At 35.9% G+C, this 19,476-nt stretch overlaps 1 protein-coding gene and 1 pseudogene across 1 annotated transcript; both read right to left on the bottom strand.

The window, feature by feature from the left end:
- Window positions 1-8,911: 8,911 nt before the first annotated feature.
- Window positions 8,912-19,162, bottom strand: LOC111194985 (cyclin-dependent kinase 5 activator 1-like; annotated as a pseudogene).
- On the bottom strand, window positions 15,576-18,085 carry LOC111194992 (cyclin-dependent kinase 5 activator 1-like). Its single transcript, XM_022680721.2, has one exon. It carries the CDS (start codon window positions 17,876-17,878, stop codon window positions 17,024-17,026), a length of 855 nt encoding a protein of 284 aa, XP_022536442.2. The 5' UTR covers window positions 17,879-18,085; the 3' UTR covers window positions 15,576-17,023.
- Window positions 19,163-19,476: the final 314 nt, after the last annotated feature.

Genomic DNA, 19,476 nt, shown 5'->3' with positions numbered 1-19,476 from the left:
GTTTTAAAAGGCTGTTTTATTGAGACAGAAATGAAAGGTTTGGGACCAAAATCAACATCTCACACCTGTGCGCCGTGCAAAACACAAGTCTAGACGTAATACCCTTCTTTCCATCCAAAATAAACCTAGCACTAGACATTTGCCATGGTTGTGGGCCACCCGGATTTGATGTAAAACACTACTGGCAAATCCAGTTTCCCAGTCAAGCGTAGCATTAGTGCTATTTTAAAAACATGTCAGTTAAATCAGGCATAAAAATACTGAAGTAGCCGAATCTACACTGAAGAAGGAAAACACTGCCTTTTTTAATGTGGAAAAAAATTGTCAAAATTCATTTAACCTAATAAACATAAATTCAATAAATTACCAGTTCAGAAAGGTCAGTGTAAACAAGACTCTTTATTATACTGAGCTTGTACTGCTGAAGTTCTGCACCATTACTTTCTCCAGCTCTTTCCTGGGATGCCATAACTCTTAAGCAGAATCAGAATGGAAGAAACTTAATTGGTCCAGTATGCTCACAAAAACAAGAAATTTGTGTTGGGTTACAGTAGCTCACAGTGTACAATAAATGACAACATTTCTTAGTAACAGATAGAGTACACCTATTTTAATCCTGCGCAAGGTGTGTTGTGATGCTCTTTGCTACCTTACACCCCTTCAACGGTCTATTTCCATGCCTTGTGCTCTGGAGATGAGCTATGTTTCAAGCTGCGCAAGGCATATATGTTGTGCCCTCACGATACCAAACATATACCGATACGCACTAAATCCAGCTGTGCAATATGCAATTAACCGGTGAATTATAGATCGCTAAAATAGGACACAAAAACACAAATACAATACAAATACCTCAGTCATTCAATAAACATGAACTTGACAAATTAAAGGAAAACTCTGGTGTAAAATTGACTTTAAAACTTTGCACAAGAAGCTTATTAAAAACCACTGTTTACATCCCATAGTGCAGAGTGCTGGGCAAAAACCACACAAAATTACTGGATCTCGGAAAGCTGTGGGAGAACGGAGGTGAATTATTCAACCAAGGTAAGTACTCTTCTTCATCATGTTTTACTACACCAAAAGTCCATTTTACACTGGAGTTCTCCTTCAAAAACCTAATTGGTGAATTGTCCAGTTACCTTTGGGCCTGTAAAAATGGAGGCTCAAATGATTAATGCAAAGTTTTAGTTTGCACAGTGTACACTGCAATCACTACTTGATAGCTTCATTTTAAATCCCTTATGGTTGTTTAAAGTCTCAGTTCAAATACATATAGATCTTATAAGTGTATCTATATATGTACACATTACACAGAAAAAATATGAGTAAAATTTACTTTAAAAATGTTTTGCAACTTTTGGCAATTTCTTTTTTAAAGTAAATTTAACTTCAGATAAGTGTAAGAAACTTCAACTCGATTTCAAGACTTAAATGTTACATAGGGTAAATAAGTAATCTCAGTAAATAATTTATGATGCATAATATGTTATATAAATTCCTGAAATTGTAATATTTTTAGTTAAAACACACATTCAGATATTTACATAATCTCAAAGATTTATTTTGTAAACAGACTAAGTCTAATTGTCTCAACACATGGATGGCATGTAATACATTCTTTTTAGTATTTTAAATAAATAAATAAAAATATTTCATAAATTAAGTAAAGGTTACTAAAAGAAAGGATTGATTCAGCAAAAATAAATTAAGTAAAGTTTACTTAAAGAAGTTCAGTTCACTTATTTACTCTATGTAACATTTAAGTCTCGAAACCGAGTTAAATTTACTTAAATTTATCTGAAATTAAATTAACTTAAAAAAAAGCAAATGCAGAAAGTTGCAAAACTTTTTTTAAGTACATTTTACTCGTAATTTTTTTAGTGTAAATTCACTTTTGCAAGCTCTGGGCTGAACGTGTTGAGATGAAATAGATGACATCCGTGATGAGCTCACACTGTCCTGCATGCAGTATCTCTACAGATCCACCGGGCTTGAATAAAAGGCCCTCGCCCTCCCCCTGGGTAAACTGCATCTGCACTATAAACGTCCTGTCCAAAATTGCTGCTCTCCTGGGCACGGCACAGGAATGTCCTATCCGTGTCATGTACACCTCCCAACATTGTCAGCTTTAAACATTGAGCCGAGCACGACCCATCACCGGCCCCTACTAATTACACCCCCGATACCCTATCCACGAGTTACCGAAGCTCCAGAGAGATACCATCACGCGGCGGCATAAACACGGACAAATTACAGAGTTCCGTTCCAGCATGGAGCAGGAAATCATTATAGCCTTTGAGCTAATGCCCAGCACTATTCCCCACTCTGTGTTTTGTATACAAACAGCAAATTAAGATGGAGGCCTGTGGATTCTTTTCCTCATTCTTTTCCCACTGCTCACGATCATGCCACACAGTAAATGTCAGCAAGTCTGGCCAAAATTCTAATTGAAAAGCATAATTTAACACAACATTAATAGCAGACCACCACAGAGGTATGTTTTAAACCTCTGAAGAAAGAAAAAAAAAAGAAAGCAGAGAGTGTTCATGTGTTGGAGTATATAACCAGTACTGTTCACAGAGCGATGTTCCAAAGAAAACACATACAGTAAGGAGCAGATTTGTGGACTAAAATCTGAGCTCGTCTGAGGAAGTTCAGGCTGGTTCAAGCCAACAGAAAGGCTACAGTGACTTAGATAACCACTAACCATTACTCTGTACAACTGTAGTGATAAGAAAGGCATGTCACAATACATGTCCAACCTGGATACACACTGTTAAAAGTATCTCATAAATTTTACAGTAAGTTGACTGCAAAAAAAGTTGCCAATAAAATATTGTAAAATTACAGTAATTCACTGTGGAGAATGATTACACCAAATTACAAAAAAAAAGCTTAGAACAGTAGTGTACTATAAATGTATTACAGGTTTCTTAGAGTAGGTATTGGCATAAATAAATACTTGTAATATTGCAAATAAAAATAACTTTAAAACGTTTAGTTGCCAATGAAGAGCTGCAAAATTATTACTGGCAGAATACTGTAAAATAATAGTTGGCCACACTGTAAAGACTCTCACTGTAGCATAACTGACATAAAGCATAAAGTCATGCTTAGGAAAAAAGTAAATGGCAGCTTGCTCTTAAGACCTACGACACTGTGTCCAGGCAAGCAACCATTATATACAATATAACTGAACACCCAACAGGAAGGTAGCCCTTCCTGTGGCACGGTAAGACAAACCCATTATGCAAATTAAGGATGTTTGTAGGCTCTTTTTAGTCTCACAACAAAGCAGTAAATTCCTGTGAAATGTTTTAAATATAAACACCTGTTTTTCCCACAAATGTTACAGTTGTATATGCAGGTGGCTGCTGTTGTCATTGCGTTCTACAGTTTTAGAATAAAACACTGTTAAACCGTTATATACTGTGTTATTTTACTGTAGTGCAGATGGGCTACAACAGAAGAAGACCACATTGCGTTCCGTTTCTGTCAGCCAAGAACAGTAAGCTGAGGCTGCAGTGGACACAGGCTCACCATAACTGGCCCGCTGAAGACTGGAAAAGCATGGTCTGCTCTGATCTATCTCTGGACAATGTCTGTAGAGGCAAACAAATGGTAAGTTCAGAATCTGGCAACAGCAACATGAGTCTGTGGATCTACCTTACATCAGTTATCACTGTAATGCCACAGCCTGTTTGACTATTGTTGTTGACCATGTGCATCCCTTCATGGGTTTCTTTTGCCTACCTACAAATAGCTACTTCCAGTATGTGGAAGTATCATATCACAAAGATAAAGCCACCCTAAACTGGTTCTATCATGATGACAGTGGGGTCAGTGTTGAGTTGTGTTGTGGCCTTCCTTCCCTCTCGATGAATTTAAATTCATCATTAGTCATTATTTTGGGATGTGGTAGAACAGGAGATCAACAGGACTTGCTAATTTAGTACAAATTAAATATTGAGATTCACCTCCTAATTATTGAATTAATGTATTTTATTTATTGTTACAAAATCAAGCACCTAGCCATGCGGTCTGCCTTTACAGACATGAGCAAAAGCCAGAGAACATTATAAGAACATTTAGCAATGTTTTGAAAATGTTTCGGAAAAGTTAGCCTGTAATATTACAGAAAAAACATCCCAGGAACGTTCTGAAAACATGTGATATAATAATGGTTTGTATTACATTTAATTTTTTTCACATAATGTTCTCAGCTAGAGAATACAAATATATGAAAGCATAAAAAATTACATAAACCAAAATAAAAAATACAAGTGATATTGCAGCGATGTTACCAAAACATTTAAAACATTAAATAAAAATGTTCTAAGAACATTCAGAAAATGTAAGGTTCTAAGTAAGTTAACCATAAATGCTTGACTGCTTTGTGCCAGCTGTAAAGTTTGTCAGAGGAGGGATAATGCTATGTGATAATTTTGTTGAGACTGACTCAAGCTCCTTAGTTCCAGTAAAGGGAAATCATAACACTTTTTTAAATCAATACATTTTGGACAGTTGTTTGTTTCCATCATTGTGAAAACATTTTGGGGAAGGCCCTTCTCTGTTCTAGCTTGAATGTGCCCCAGCGTACAAAGCAAGGTCCATAAAGGAGATGTGAGAGTAGGTTGATTTTGATGTGAAAGAACTTTTTACAATAAACCAGAACGCAAATTGTGATCCAGTCGCTCTCATCCAACAGTCTTAAAAATATCTGACCTCACAAATGCTCTTCTGGGTACCTCCAGTCTGAATGGATGAATATAGCTGCAAAGGGTCTGGGATAACTTCATATTAATGCCTATGGATTTAGAATGGAATGTCCTAAAAGCTTATGTAGGACTAAAGTGTATAGTATATGTGTTTAAAAATTATATTGCCTTTAGTGACATTTAAATGAATTATGCATTTCCTGTCACTGTTACGAAACACTGCCCGCTGAAAGTCTCTTTCAGTTTTAGGAATTACTTTTTTTGGAATAGTCAAGAGCATTGTTAGCTATAATGCATTAAACATGTGGCACATATGACTTGGCACCAAACGAATAGGAAAAGTACTTTAGAACACCAGGTGCACCATTTTATTATCCTTATTAATCCACTTAAATTTCATGTGTCCAAAGAAAGAGGCCATATGTTTCCTACACAGGTTCTATAAATTCAGTCTACACCAGTTTACTGTGTGTACACAAACAGAACACATCATAGCTCCTACAGTTGCTTGAATGATCTGAATACTCTGAGGAACACAATAAAGGGTTAACATGAAGCCAAGCTAAAGACACAGTGATGAGGTCATCAAGTGATTAAGAAGCTTTAAAGCAGTGTTGCAAAAGACAGAGTCACCCAGCCCCTTTCAGCCAGAGTCACAGTGTAAACAAAAGCAGAAAGAGTGCAAAGGTAGTACAGCAAGTTCCGGAAAAGCTAAGAACAATTCCGGCTTTGACTGAATACTAATGACTTTAGGCTTTAGGCAAAGAAACGTACCTTGGGTGGAACATTTAAAAAGAGGGAACTTTACATTAATTTCTTCCAAATTCCAAATAAGAATATTGTCTTTATTGTCTTTTAGAGTATTTATTTGCAGAAAATGAGAAATGCCTGAAATAACAAAAAAGATGCAGAGCTTTCAGACCTCAAATAATTTAAAGTTATTAGTTTATATTAATATGTTTTTAAGAGTTCAGAGTTTATCAATATTTGGTGGAATAATCCTGGTTTTTAATCACAGTTTTCATGCATCTTGGCGTGTTCTCCTCCACCAGTCTTACACACTACTTTTGGATAACTTTATGCCACTCCTGGTGCAAAAATACATACACAAAAATCAGATTTCCTATCTAAAATTGTTAAAATCCCTAAAACTGTACATTTTGTCATGCAGCTTGCTTAGACAGGGTGGACAGTTTTATTGAAATTGAGTTGCATACATGCTGAATTGTTTAATGGCCAACAACTTGTTCTATTTCAAAGATACATTCATTAATTTTGTTATATAATTTTAAAATACCATGATATGTTTACCACAACAGGGTGGACACCTTTAGCTTTACTTCAGCTAAGTATGCAGAGAATATGAGAAATATTAAGTAAAATTATTAATATTCTTTTTTTCTTTTTTTTTTTTTTTACCATGCAGCAAGTGTCTTTAGTAGAAAATAATACAAACATGTAGGTTGTGATGACACTGATGTCAAAGGTTATTTTTTTAAAAGGTCTGGTTTATCCCAAGATGACAGTATGGATAGGGAAATTCCCAGACACATTTAAATCATTTGATATATATTTTTTAATTTAGCTATATTAATAATTAAAATCTCATTGAAATCTAACCATTTTAACAAGTATTTTTCAACTTAACCAGGCAGCACTGCGGATACAGCATAAAAAACATCCCCACATCAAAGAAAACTGTATAAAATGTATAAAAGGTTATTTAAAGTGAATCCTAACATTTCTACACATTTGTAATATTTCAAAAACTGTGTTTGTATAAAATTTAAACGCCACAAAAGGAACGTTATATTGACATTGAGCCAACACAGTCACTAAATCTTAATCCACCTCTGTGTGAAACAGGAAATTTCTGCTATTGATGATGGAAACCATATGACAGAGACATGATTTGGAAGTTGAGCAAGTTCTGGGCAGCTGTTTCCTACAGTTCTGCTGCTGCCTTTTCTCTGAACATGTGATTCAAGTGCCACCTAGTGCACAGCTGAAGACGAGCAGAAATGCAGAAACATCTGTAACATTCAACTGAAGCGTTTATTACACTCACTAATCCCCAAACATGCTACTCTAAAGAATCTAAAATATAAAACATACTCTGGTTCAACACTTTCTGTTTACTTAATAATCCATATGATTTTTTTATAATAATAATGAAAATCCACTGAATTTAAGGTGTGTCCAAATTTTTGACTAGTGCCGTATACATTACATTTAGTGCTGTGTCAGTCATTTAAGTAGCATATTTGGCCTACAACCACTTTTATAGCCTTTCTCCATTCAGATAAGCACAACTGTGTACACAGTGGAGCCTGAGATAAGCACACACAGCCAGGTGCTTGTATGTAACCATTGAATGTAACACAATTTGCCTCAGGTAGAATATTGGCATCCACTTTGCATATGGTATTGCAGTCTCTGTCCAGTCTCTATCACTACTGATGTTAAAAAATATATATAATAATGAATTATGCTATGTTCCCAGTAGCTTAATTACAACAACCTTTTAAAACCCATGAAGAACCACATTTAGGACCACAGATACTGCAGTGTTTGTGGGCATGAAGGAGTCCCTAAGTTTGTCCAGAAGTGGGTATAGATTGGACAGAGATAAGACCTGCTGACTAGCCTCCTTGTTGGATTCTCCTTCTTCTAAATGTATTTTGTTTGTAAAGACAACGCACATAAAACCTGTGGTGTAATGTCTCATCTTTATTTGTGACTTAGTTCACTTTTTTTAAATGGATTAAAAAAGATTGTGTGTGTGGGTAAGGATAGAGGTGGGGTGAGATGGGATGGAGATGCAATGCTTTGGTGAACACTGGTACATAACAAGATATTACACCTCAACTGCAGAAAAAGGGCCACCTGCATCAGGAAGGATCCCACCCACCCAGCACATACACGTTTTGTCCCGCTCCCCTCAGGCAGGAGGCTGCGGAGCATCAAGTGCAAAAAGACCAGACTCAGAAACAGCTTCATTCCAGAAGCTGTAAGACTGTTAAACTCCACCTAAAAACACACTGCACTCTCACTTTACAAGAACAAATTCCTGTTTACAAACACTGTCAATCTTGTACTGCTCTTAATTCACATTATCATGCTGCTATAGCAAAACTCGCACTCTGGACTTCATGGTGCTGCTACCTGCCTACTCTCCCTATTTATTTGTTTTGAGTATTTATCTATCCTCTTTTTATTTTTATCCTTTTTTGTATTTTTCCTGTTTTTATTGTGTTTTTTTATTTTGTATCTATTTTATCTATATTATCTATTTTAACAGCAGCTCTTGGGTGTGAACTGGATTGTGAGATCACAATTTCGTTCCACCTCATGAAACACATGTGAAGCGAATGACAATAAAATCTCCTTTAATCCCTTTATTTACCAAATTACCTACATATTACAAAACCTATGTGTGATAATACATTTGCTGACAAAAAATCACTTCCTATATAGCTGCAAAAATCTGTGTAAAAGAGCTTCTATAGGCATATTTAGGTCTTAAGGACTTGTGATGGTAGGGTAACCTAATTAATATAAAAGGTGTTAGGTGCTAATATGTGTTAGAAATTGTGAATGTGTGTCGTTTTTTTTTTTATTCTAATAATAATTTATCATATCAGTGTCACTGATATTGACATAAAGTGAATAAACTTCTATTCAGATAAATGATTAAAATAATACTATAAAACTATAAATATACAAACTTTAATGTGAATGTAAATTAGCTGGTAAGGCATGTCTGTTAAAGTGTAACCAAAATAAATTTTGTTTGGCTTTTTGTTAGAACTATATTCTTTAGTTTACTTAACTTTACAGTGGTAACATCTTCAGTGTGTGTGGGTGTAAAATAAAGAGACAGAGGCAGGTAATAAGTTTAAATAAGAATTTTTATTTATCATTTTCAGACAGAGAAATTGTTACACTGAATTAAAGGTTTAATTTATTTAAATATTTACAAATATATATATACAAAATATATACAAATCACTCACTAAGCTAAAAAGTAGAGGGAATTCACTGAGGGGGGAAATAATCATAAACTAATTTATCTAATTCTTCATCTGTAAACAAATTAAATTGTGTCAAATACTAATTTGTTTAATTTAGTTGTTAATATATACACTAAGACTATTAAATTAATTTATTATGAACTGAAAAAACTTTTATATGATTAATATAATTAATACAGTATATATTACACCTCTATATATCTCTGTCTAATAATCAATATGACAAACTATTATATATATATAAAATACATACAAATACATATTGTAATAAACTACATATCATACAGTTTTAACTTTTGAATATAATCATTATAGACCTATCATTTTGTCACGTCTGGTGCATCTGTTTATTTTCATAATAAACATATATTTTTATCAGTATCTGCACGTGTCTGCAATTCTGTGCTCATTATGACACATTTGTTCTTGTTTTTTTTTCTGTTCTAGTTCTAATATTGTTCTGTTGTAATATTGGTCTATATGTAAAGTCGTTCCTAATTCCTTATTTGCTTCTACTGTTTTGTAGCTTTATTGGTTTAGCCTTTTGGATTGTATAGTTATTAGTTTTTCATTTTTTTCCAGTGTTTTGTTTCTGTTAAACTATCACTTTTTTAAATATCTTCGATCCACTGTTGATCCGTATTGCCATAAACCGACCTGGATGTTGCAGGATGCAAGCATACAAAGGGATGCAGCCGGTTTGACATGTAGGAAATCCAGGAAAAGGAAAGATTAATAATCGGCAGCAGAAGAATACTCACTGTCTTCATCAGACCCTGCAAAGCAGATGATCATACTTACCAAAGAATATTTCTCAAGCTACCTCAGCTTCAGAAATCCGTCCAACCATGTCACTGCAGATCTCAAAATTAAAGCTGGTCGCTCCATGTCAGTGATGATTCTCTGACAGTTGAAATCTCCACTCTCATTAAGGCAGAGGACTCCCTCCCTCCTTCTGGCTGAACATGCTGTGGTAGACTTGACTACAATTTCCCATTATCATCTGGAATTCCACAGTCAAAGGGGCCACATGCCACAAAGCCACAGCAGCAAGGTTCTGTCTCTTACCTGAAGACAGCCTTGCTGGAACAGCTCCAGTCTCTATACCTGTGACTGAAGCTGCCCCTCCTATTTATCCACCAATGGCACACTATGAGCACTGAGGCTCCTATTCCCTCATTCGTCAGGACATCACCACTGCCCTGCCAGTGGTTAACAGTGTCTACATTCTCCTATTACAATTACAAGTTGTTACATTACAAATACAATCCGAATAATTTCCCGCTCAGCTGGGTTTCCAGTCTTACCTGCCCAGTCAGCCACTAACAGCTTCATAACCATAGCACCACATCAGCCTACCTGGTGACTAAGACCGTACCTAGCCCCACTGGCACCGGTAATGCATGCTCAGTGTCACCAGTTCCATGTGGCATTAGGCAATTTAATCCAATAACAATGTATCAGCCGCATATGTTAAAAACAGCCCAAATTTCCACCAGGCACGATTCCTCAACCAGATCCTTCAGCGGTCCTCCTTGTTCTTCAAGTCGGAAAAGACCATGGCGAAATACTGCGGGTCGTTGTTAATCTGCAGCATCTTCGCACTGAGGCGCGAGGTGATTCCAAGGACACGTCTCCAGAAGGCCATCCTGTTGCTCTCCACTATGAAGGGCATGGCAGGGTAAGAGATGGAATGACCCACGTAGGCACAGGACACATAAAGGCATGTGAGAAGCACAGCCTTCAGTTCCCGTCTGCTGGCGATCTGTGCTGAAATGCTGTCTTCGCACACCATATACAGGAAGACCAAGCTGCCTCGACAGAGGAAGTGGCGACGGTGCCAGAGGGTCCTGTACAAGTGCCTGTCCACGGAGAGAAGCCAGAACACAGGCTCAGTCCAGGCAAGGTCCTGAATCCGGTGGCAACGACGACAGAGGAACTCTCCCAACATCCGGTGCAGATCGTAGGTGGTGTCTCTCCCCAAAACCCTCCTGTGTGTGGTTACACCGGTGGCCTGGACTGACGCCGCCTCAGCAGGCATGCCGGTGCTTCCAGAAAAGGAAGATGGGCCAGCCTGTGGTTCCAGGTGCAAAGGATCCTTGTCATCTTCAGTCTTCATGGTCTTCACCCTCTTGGCTGGAGGAGACATGGTTGAGAGCAAGCTGGTGGACTTCTTCTTGCCTCTTCTCCTCTCCTCCTGGTCTGACGGTCTAGGGACTGTCCTTGCGCAGGCGCCATCCGTAACACGGATGGTCTTCGCCCTCTTGGCCGGAGGAGACATGGGTGAGAGCAGGCTGGTGGACCGCTTCTTTCCTCTCCTCCTCTCCTCCTGGTCTGCCAGTCTAGGGACTGTCCTGGCGCAGACGCCGTCCATAATACGGACAGATGTTGTTGATGAACCCAGGAAGCGGCTCCGATGGTAAGGAAGAGTTCCTGGTGTTTTCCTGATGTCTTCCTGATGAAATTGAAAGCCTGTAACCTGTGGGGGCAAAAAAGAACCTGTGGAGAAAAGCACAAATGTCAGCATACAAATAAACATAGATCTAAACCAACCAATCCGTGATCAAATAAAGACTGCAACTTATTTTATGTATATAACAAATCAAATGTTAAAAATTCAAGTTGCAATAATACAACTGTAGGTGGAGCCTTCCTGCACAAACACAAATTCTTACATGATGCTGCTTTAATTTAGTTTAAAAAAGGATATATGGTTTAATGTAATAAAAATGCAGTACAGAGTACATTCAAACATATTTCTACAGTCTCATAAAAGTACTTAGCTAATCAAACAGAACACAACATTTTCTAGATATTAAAAAAAGGAAAAATCCATTTGGCTTGTGTTTAAGCACTTTTTTTTATAATATTTTTAAACAATGTTTTGAATGAACCAAATGATTTCATAAACCAAACAGAAATCCACAGAAATGAATCCATACAATGTAATAATACATTTCCCCTCTAAATATTTCACACAGGTGTGTGGGATGTCTATACAATAAAACTATGCTACAATATCACACATCACATGATTGGTCACTGATTGGTCCCCATCAACACTGATATGAAATGATACTGAATACAGGACATGGGCAGTATATTTAAATATACATACTTTATTATGTAATATTAACAGAATATTATTAATGAGGGTTTCCTTTAACAGCAAGTATGAAAAGGGGCTTATGTCACGTGACCTCCAGTTACACGATGCTACTGTATAGTTCACAAGTTAAAACTTTATCATAATTGTTTTGTTAATATGCCTGTTTGTTTGTATTTGTCTGAATTTATTAGACTAGTTATTAAAAAGTTTTTAATAACCAGACGAGCCAAGCGAACCGTTTTAGTCGTATTTAAAGAATGTTTATATACTTTAGGTTAGTTAGCTAAGCTAGCTAACGCTAACTGGGTTAACTAACTAACCTAACGCTAACTAGCTTATATAAATCAATACAATAATAAAATAACTGAAACGTCATTAATAACAGCAGAGAAATGTAGTCTTTACTCACCTGTAGAAAAAGTTGGAGGAGAAAGCTGGAGAAACAGTAGTAGTTAGTAAGAATTTTAGAGTTTTTTATAGCAGTTTTTGAGCGCGTGCGAGCAAGAGAGAGGTTGTGGGTTTTTGAGTTTTCGGTTGCTATAGTGATTATATACTAGCGGTGAGCTGACGTCAGCGGAAACAATCAATAAAGAAATATATATGTTTTATTTTAATACATTTTATTTTGAATTTATATATTATTATATGTGTAAAAATAAAAATATTTAGCTAAAATGATACTAAAAAAAGGTTTGCCATATTTGGGTAACTACAGTACCTAAACGCCAGAAAGTTAAGCTATTTTTATTACAGATAGGCGAGAGTGTGGCACGTTTTATGTAGCTTGTTAATGCTGTCAGATATTTATTTAATTAATTAAAGAAAATCAACTTTGGAATTTACTTTGAGGTATCTTCTTCATATTATTATTATTATTATTATTATTTTTATTATTATTATCATTATTATTATTATTACCATCAATATTATTATTATTATTATTATTATTATTATTATTATTATTATCACTCATAATTCTGGCTATAATTATACAGATTTTAATTAAATATTCATATCACTTTAATACATTTTATTTTCTATATGTGTAAAATGAGTAATGATCCCGGCTAAAATTTTTAACCTAAAATACTTTTTAATTATTTTTAAGCAAATTAAACAGCTCTCTCTAGTCAGGGTTGCCAGATTTGACACCTGTCTCGTTTTTAACGCATTTGCAGGTGAAAAATGATAAAATCGGTAGAATGGGCGTTTGGGTAACTACATTATATAAGCGTCAGGCGGCAAAAACTTTAGTAAATTCTATAGCAGACAGCAGAAAATGTAAGTATAATTCTAACTGTACTGTATCCTGGTGTTGAAGAGCCGTATGATGAGGGATAGACTTTAGATGAAAGAGGCAGAAAGAGTGTGGCACGGTTTAGTGGCTCGTTAATCTTTTCAGCTATTCATTTCATTCGTAAGAAAATCCACTTCAACATTTACTTTGAGGTATGTTATTATTAGTAGTAGAAGTAGTTGTAGTATTAATTGAAATATTATTATATGATAAAACATAGTTTCATCAAAAAAACATCCCAGTCTCTACGTTTACTAAAAATCCAATTAAAGCTCATCTATTGATTATTATTATTATTAATAATTTTATTCTTCCACGAAAAAAATATTTATTTTTATTCTGTTTAAATAGATTTTGTTTATTTAATTATATATTATATGTGTGGAATTTATGACTCTGCTTAAACATTCAGCAAAAGTAATATTTTAATTATCTTGAACTATTTGAATGATTTATTTAATGATTTAATTATTTATCATTGTAACCGGGCTGTATTATCAAAACCGGTATATGAAGAAGAGCCTGCCCTGATAGCAAAGAACATTAAACAAACTTATTTTTTTTATTATTGATAATGGAAAACAACCCTAAAACACATTTTTATTTAACATTGCCTAATAGTGTTAATGTTGAAACACTTAGATATACCAATAAACATTGCAATAACCATTTATTTAAAGTTTGGAATTTTTGTAGCTCTTTTAAAGCCTCGCAATGCTTTTACGTTTTTATTTTATTTATTTACTTTAATTTAACCTTTAATTTATTCAGGCAAGTCATTAAGAACATATTCATATTTACAATAACAGCCTGGAAAAGGTGAAAGTTGCTCCCCACAAAATACAATATAAATGTTAATAATTATTATTGAAATGTCGCTCTCTACACTGCGAGACCACAGTACAGGCTATGCGAACAGAATAAAAACAATACATTCATTTTTGATGTAAATAAAGTTTAATACAAACCATACATATAAAACTTAATGCTAAATCTATGTAAAATCGTTGTGCACAAATAAATCAAGTTTGACGTCAGAGATCAACGTTGTTTCAATGTATTAGCGATGGAAAAATGAACGTTGATTCAACGTCCCTTTGCTATCTGGGTGGCAACTTCACATTATTCCTGTTATATCAAATAATAGCTGAGAACCGCTAGAGGGCGCCCGCGAGTGAGATCTTAATAGATGGGTGATTGGAGCTAAACGGATAAAACTCTGGTTGCTGCCCCTTTCATCATCAGTCATAGTGTTTATACACTCACACAGACACTGCAGAGCTTCATGCTGTTGAAATTTTCTTTTTTTTAAGCAAAAAAACCCATTAAAGAGTAAAAAAAAAACAGCATTAAACAAACATATATATACAGCTCTGAAAAAAAGTGACCACTTAAAAATTATGAGTTTCTTTTTTTTTCAATTTTACCAAATTGAAAACCTCTGGAATATAATGAAGAGAAAAGTGGATGGTCACAAGCCATCAAACCAAGCTGAACTGCTTGAATTATTGCACAATTTTTGCTTTGGTGAACCCTGGTGCATGATAAGGCACAACTGAATTAGCCTAATAAAAACCTATATAATATGATAATAAATATTACACACACATATATACTGACATAAAGTAACACTTCCTAGAACTTTCTCAGGGTAGATATGTAAATGATTACAGTTTGATTAGAAACTGGGACTTGCCACAAGAGGGCATTAAAGTGATTTTATAAGCACCTAAAGGTCTTGCATGCTCCATGTCTTGAATGATCAGATCTGTGATGGTAGTAGCACAAGGGGGACCTACTCAATATAAGGCAGGTGGTGAACTTTTCGTAGTGTGCCCTCTAATGTTATGTTTAGGATATGGATATATTTTCTGTTTTGTTTTGTTATTTCTTTTTCACTTGGTAATGTGAAAATCCTATAAATAAATGTAAAAGAAAAGGCAGGTGGTGCTATTGTTATGGATGATGGGTGTATACGTGTATGCTAAGTCTGTTTTTGTGTGTTTTTCTCTCTATATAAAACAGTTTTCTGCACAGCTACAAGCAAAATCCTATACAGGATTAATTTACTTTAAAACTATAATTATACAACCTTATGATAAACATTTAATGTGAATTTAAAGTAGCTGGTAAGACATGTCTGTTTAGTCGAACCCTACTGTAACCTTTTTTTCAGAACTACATTAACCAGTTTGTTTATCTATGCCAAATTATGGACATTACAGGGTTAACATCTACAGTGTGTGTGGGTGTAAAATAAAGAGACAGAGACAGGTAATAAGTTTAAATAAGAATTTTTATTTAAATAATTCAGACAGAGAAATGGTTACATTGAATTAAAGGTTTAATTTATTTAAATATTTAATTTGAATTTTCTTAAAAAATCACTCACTACAAAAGGAAAGCTAAGAAGTAGAGGGATTGCACACTGGGGGAAAATTACCATAAACTAATTTATCTAATTCTACATCTGTAAACAAATTAATTGTGTCAAATATTAATTTGTTTAACTTAGTTGTTAATATATACACCAAGACTATTAAATTAATTTATTATAAACTGAAAAACAGTTATATGATTAATATGATTAATACAGTATATATTACACCTCTATATATCTCTGTCTAATAATCAATATGACAAACTATTATATATATGAAATACATACAAATACATATAGTAATAAAAAAACATATCATAAACTTTTAACTTTTAAATATAAGCATTATAGACTGATCATTTGTTCTTGTTTTTACTGTTCTAGTTCCCTGTATGTTCTGTTGTAATATTGGTCTATATGTAAAGTGGTTACAGTTCCTAATTCCTTATTTGCTTCTATTGTTTTGTAGCTTTATTGGTTTAGCCTGTTAGTTCTTACTTTGGATCATATTGTTATTAGTAATTTTTTTTTTTTTACCTGTGTTTTGTTTCTGTTAAACTCTCACTTTTTTTAATATCTTCAATCCACTGTTGATCCGTATTGCGATAAACCGACCTGGATGTTGCAGGATGCAAGCATACAAAGGGATGCAGCCGGTTTGACATGTAGGAAATCCAGGAAAAGGAAAGATTAATAATCGGCAGCAGAAGAATACTCACTGTCTTCATCAGACCCTGCAAAGCAGATGATCATACTTACCAAAGAATGTTTCTCAAGCTACCTCAGCTTCAGAAATCCGTCCAACCATGTCACTCTGCAGATCTCAAAATTAAAGCTGGTCGCTCCATGTCAGTGATGATTCTCTGACAGTTGAAATCTCCACTCTCATTAAGGCAGAGGACTCCCTCCCTCCTTCTGGCTGAACATGCTGTGGTAGACTTGACTACAATTTCCCATTATCATCTGGAATTCCACAGTCAAAGGGGCCACATGCCACAAAGCCACAGCAGCAAGGTTCTGTCTCTTACCTGAAGACAGCCTTGCTGGAACAGCTCCAGTCTCTATACCTGTGACTGAAGCTGCCCCTCCTTTTTATCCACCAATGGCACACTATGAGCACTGAGGCTCCTATTCCCTCATTCGTCAGGACATCACCACTGCCCTGCCAGTGGTTAACAGTGTCTACATTCTCCTATTACAATTACAAGTTGTTACATTACAAATACAATCCGAATAATTTCCCGCTCAGCTGGGTTTCCAGTCTTACCTGCCCAGTCAGCCACTAACAGCTTCATAACCATAGCACCACATCAGCCTACCTGGTGACTAAGACCGTACCTAGCCCCACTGGCACCGGTAATGCATGCTCAGTGTCACCAGTTCCATGTGGCATTAGGCAATTTAATCCAATAACAATGTATCAGCCGCATATGTTAAAAACAGCCCAAATTTCCACCAGGCACGATTCCTCAACCAGATCCTTCAGCGGTCCTCCGTGTTCTTCAAGTCGGAAAAGACCATGGCGAAATACTGCGGGTTGTTGTTAATCTGCAGCATCTTCGCACTGAGGCGCGAGGTGATTCCAAGGACACGTCTCCAAAAGGCCATCCTGTTGCTCTCCACTATGAAGGGCATGGCAGGGTAAGAGATGGAATGACCCACGTAGGCACAAGACACATAAAGGCATGTGAGAAGCACAGCCTTCAGTTCCCGTCTGCTGGCGATCTGTGCTGAAATGCTGTCTTCGCACACCATATACAGGAAGACCAAGCTGCCTCGACAGAGGAAGTGGCGACGGTGCCAGAGGGTCCTGTACAAGTGCCTGTCCACGGAGAGAAGCCAGAACACAGGCTCAGTCCAGGCAAGGTCCTGAATCCGGTGGCAACGACGACAGAGGAACTCTCCCAACATCCGGTGCAGATCGTAGGTGGTGTCTCTCCCCAAAACCCTCCTGTGTGTGGTTACACCGGTGGCCTGGACTGACGCCGCCTCAGCAGGCATGCCGGTGCTTCCAGAAAAGGAAGATGGGCCAGCCTGTGGTTCCAGGTGCACAGGATCCTTGTCATCTTCAGTCTTCATGGTCTTCACCCTCTTGGCTGGAGGAGACATGGTTGAGAGCAAGCTGGTGGACTGCTTCTTGCCTCTTCTCCTCTCCTCCTGGTCTGCCGGTCTAGGGACTGTCCTTGCGCAGGCGCCGTCCGTAACATGGATGGTCTTCGCCCTCTTGGCCGGAGGAGACATGGGTGAGAGCAGGCTGGTGGACCGCTTCTTGCCTCTCCTCCTCTCCTCCTGGTCTGCCAGTCTAGGGACTGTCCTGGCGCAGACACCGTCCATCATACGGACAGATGTTGTCGATGAACCAGGGAAGCGGCTCAGATGGCAAGGAAGGATTCCCGGTGTTTTCCTGATGAAATTGAAAGCCTGTAACCTGTGGGGGCAAAAAAGAACCTGTGGAGAAAAGCACAAATGTCAGCATACAAATAAACATAGATCTAAACCAACCAATCCGTGATCAAATAAAGACTGCAACTTATTTTATGTATATAACAAATCAAATGTTAAAAAGTTGCAAAAATACAACTGTAGGTGGAGTCTTCCTGCACAACACACAAATTCTTACATAATACTGCTTTAATTTAGTTTAAAAAATAATATATGGTTCAATGTAATAAAAAATGCAGTACAGAGTACATTCAAACATATTTCTACAGTCTTATAAAAGTACTTAGCTAATCAAAAAGAACACAACATGTCTAGATATTTAAAAAAAGGAAAATCCATGTGGCTTGTGCAAAGGTTTGAGCACTTCAACTAATTTTTACAATATTTTTAAACAATGTTTTTTTTACAAATTATTTCATAAACCATACAGAAATTCACAAAACAACAATAATATGTTGTATTGGGCAGTCCCATACACAATGTAATATTACTTTTCCCCTCTAAATATTTAACACAGGTGTGTGGGATGTCTATACAATAAAACTATAACTACAATATCACAAATCACATGATTGGTCACTGATTGGACCCCATCAACACTGATATGAAATGATACTGAATACAAGACATGGGCAGTATATTCAAATGTACATACTTCATTGTGTAATATTAACAGAATATTATTAATGAGGGTTTCCTTTAATAGCAAGTATGAAAAGGGCCCTTGTGTCACGTGACCTCCAGTTACACGATGCTACTGTATAGTTCAAGGTAAATGGGCTAATTTCTGATAATTGTATTGTTAATATTCCTGTTTGTTTGTATTTGTCTGGACTTATTTGAGAATAACTAGTGTTTAATAACGAGACGAGCCACGCGAGCAGTTTTAGTCGTATGTAAAAGAATGTTTATAGTTTAGGTTAGTTAGCTAAGCTAGCTAACGCTAACTGGGTTAACTAACTAAGTAACCGAACGCTAACTGGCTTACATAATTAATAAAAATAATAAAATAACTGAAAAGTCATTAATAACAGCTGGGAAATGTATTCTTTACTCACCTGTAGAAAAAGTTGGAGGAGAAAGCTGAAGAAACAGTAGTAGTTAGAAAGAAAGAGATTTAGAGTTTTTTATAGCAGTTTTTGAGCGCGTGCGAGCAAGAGAGAGGTTGTGGGTTTTTGAGTTTTCTGTTGCTATAGTGATTATATACTAGCGGTGAGGTGACGTCAGCGGAAACCGAGTAGCCAGTTGAAACAACAAAAAAGAAAAAAAATCGTATTATTTTACAGTTTTGTATATGTTATTTTGTTTATTATTGTTATTATTGTTATTATTATTAATAATAATAACAATAATAATATTATTATTTAAATATTTAAATTCTTTCAAACTTTGAGTTTACTTTAAAGTATATTATTCCTAGATAAAATAAAATACAATAATAATAATAATAATAATAATAATAATAATAATAATAATAATAATAATAATAATAA

The sequence above is a fragment of the Astyanax mexicanus genome, chromosome 20 (assembly GCF_023375975.1).
Source record: "Astyanax mexicanus isolate ESR-SI-001 chromosome 20, AstMex3_surface, whole genome shotgun sequence".
Lineage (NCBI taxonomy): Eukaryota > Metazoa > Chordata > Actinopteri > Characiformes > Acestrorhamphidae > Astyanax > Astyanax mexicanus.
The sequence above is the reverse complement of the archived record's forward strand: the minus strand, read 5'-3'. Positions and strand labels throughout refer to the sequence as shown.

Excerpts from the sequence above, each read along its gene's own strand:
- LOC111194992 (XM_022680721.2), bottom strand. The coding sequence starts at position 17,878 with ATGATGGACGGTGTCTGCGCCAGGACAGTCCCTAGACTGGCAGACCAG.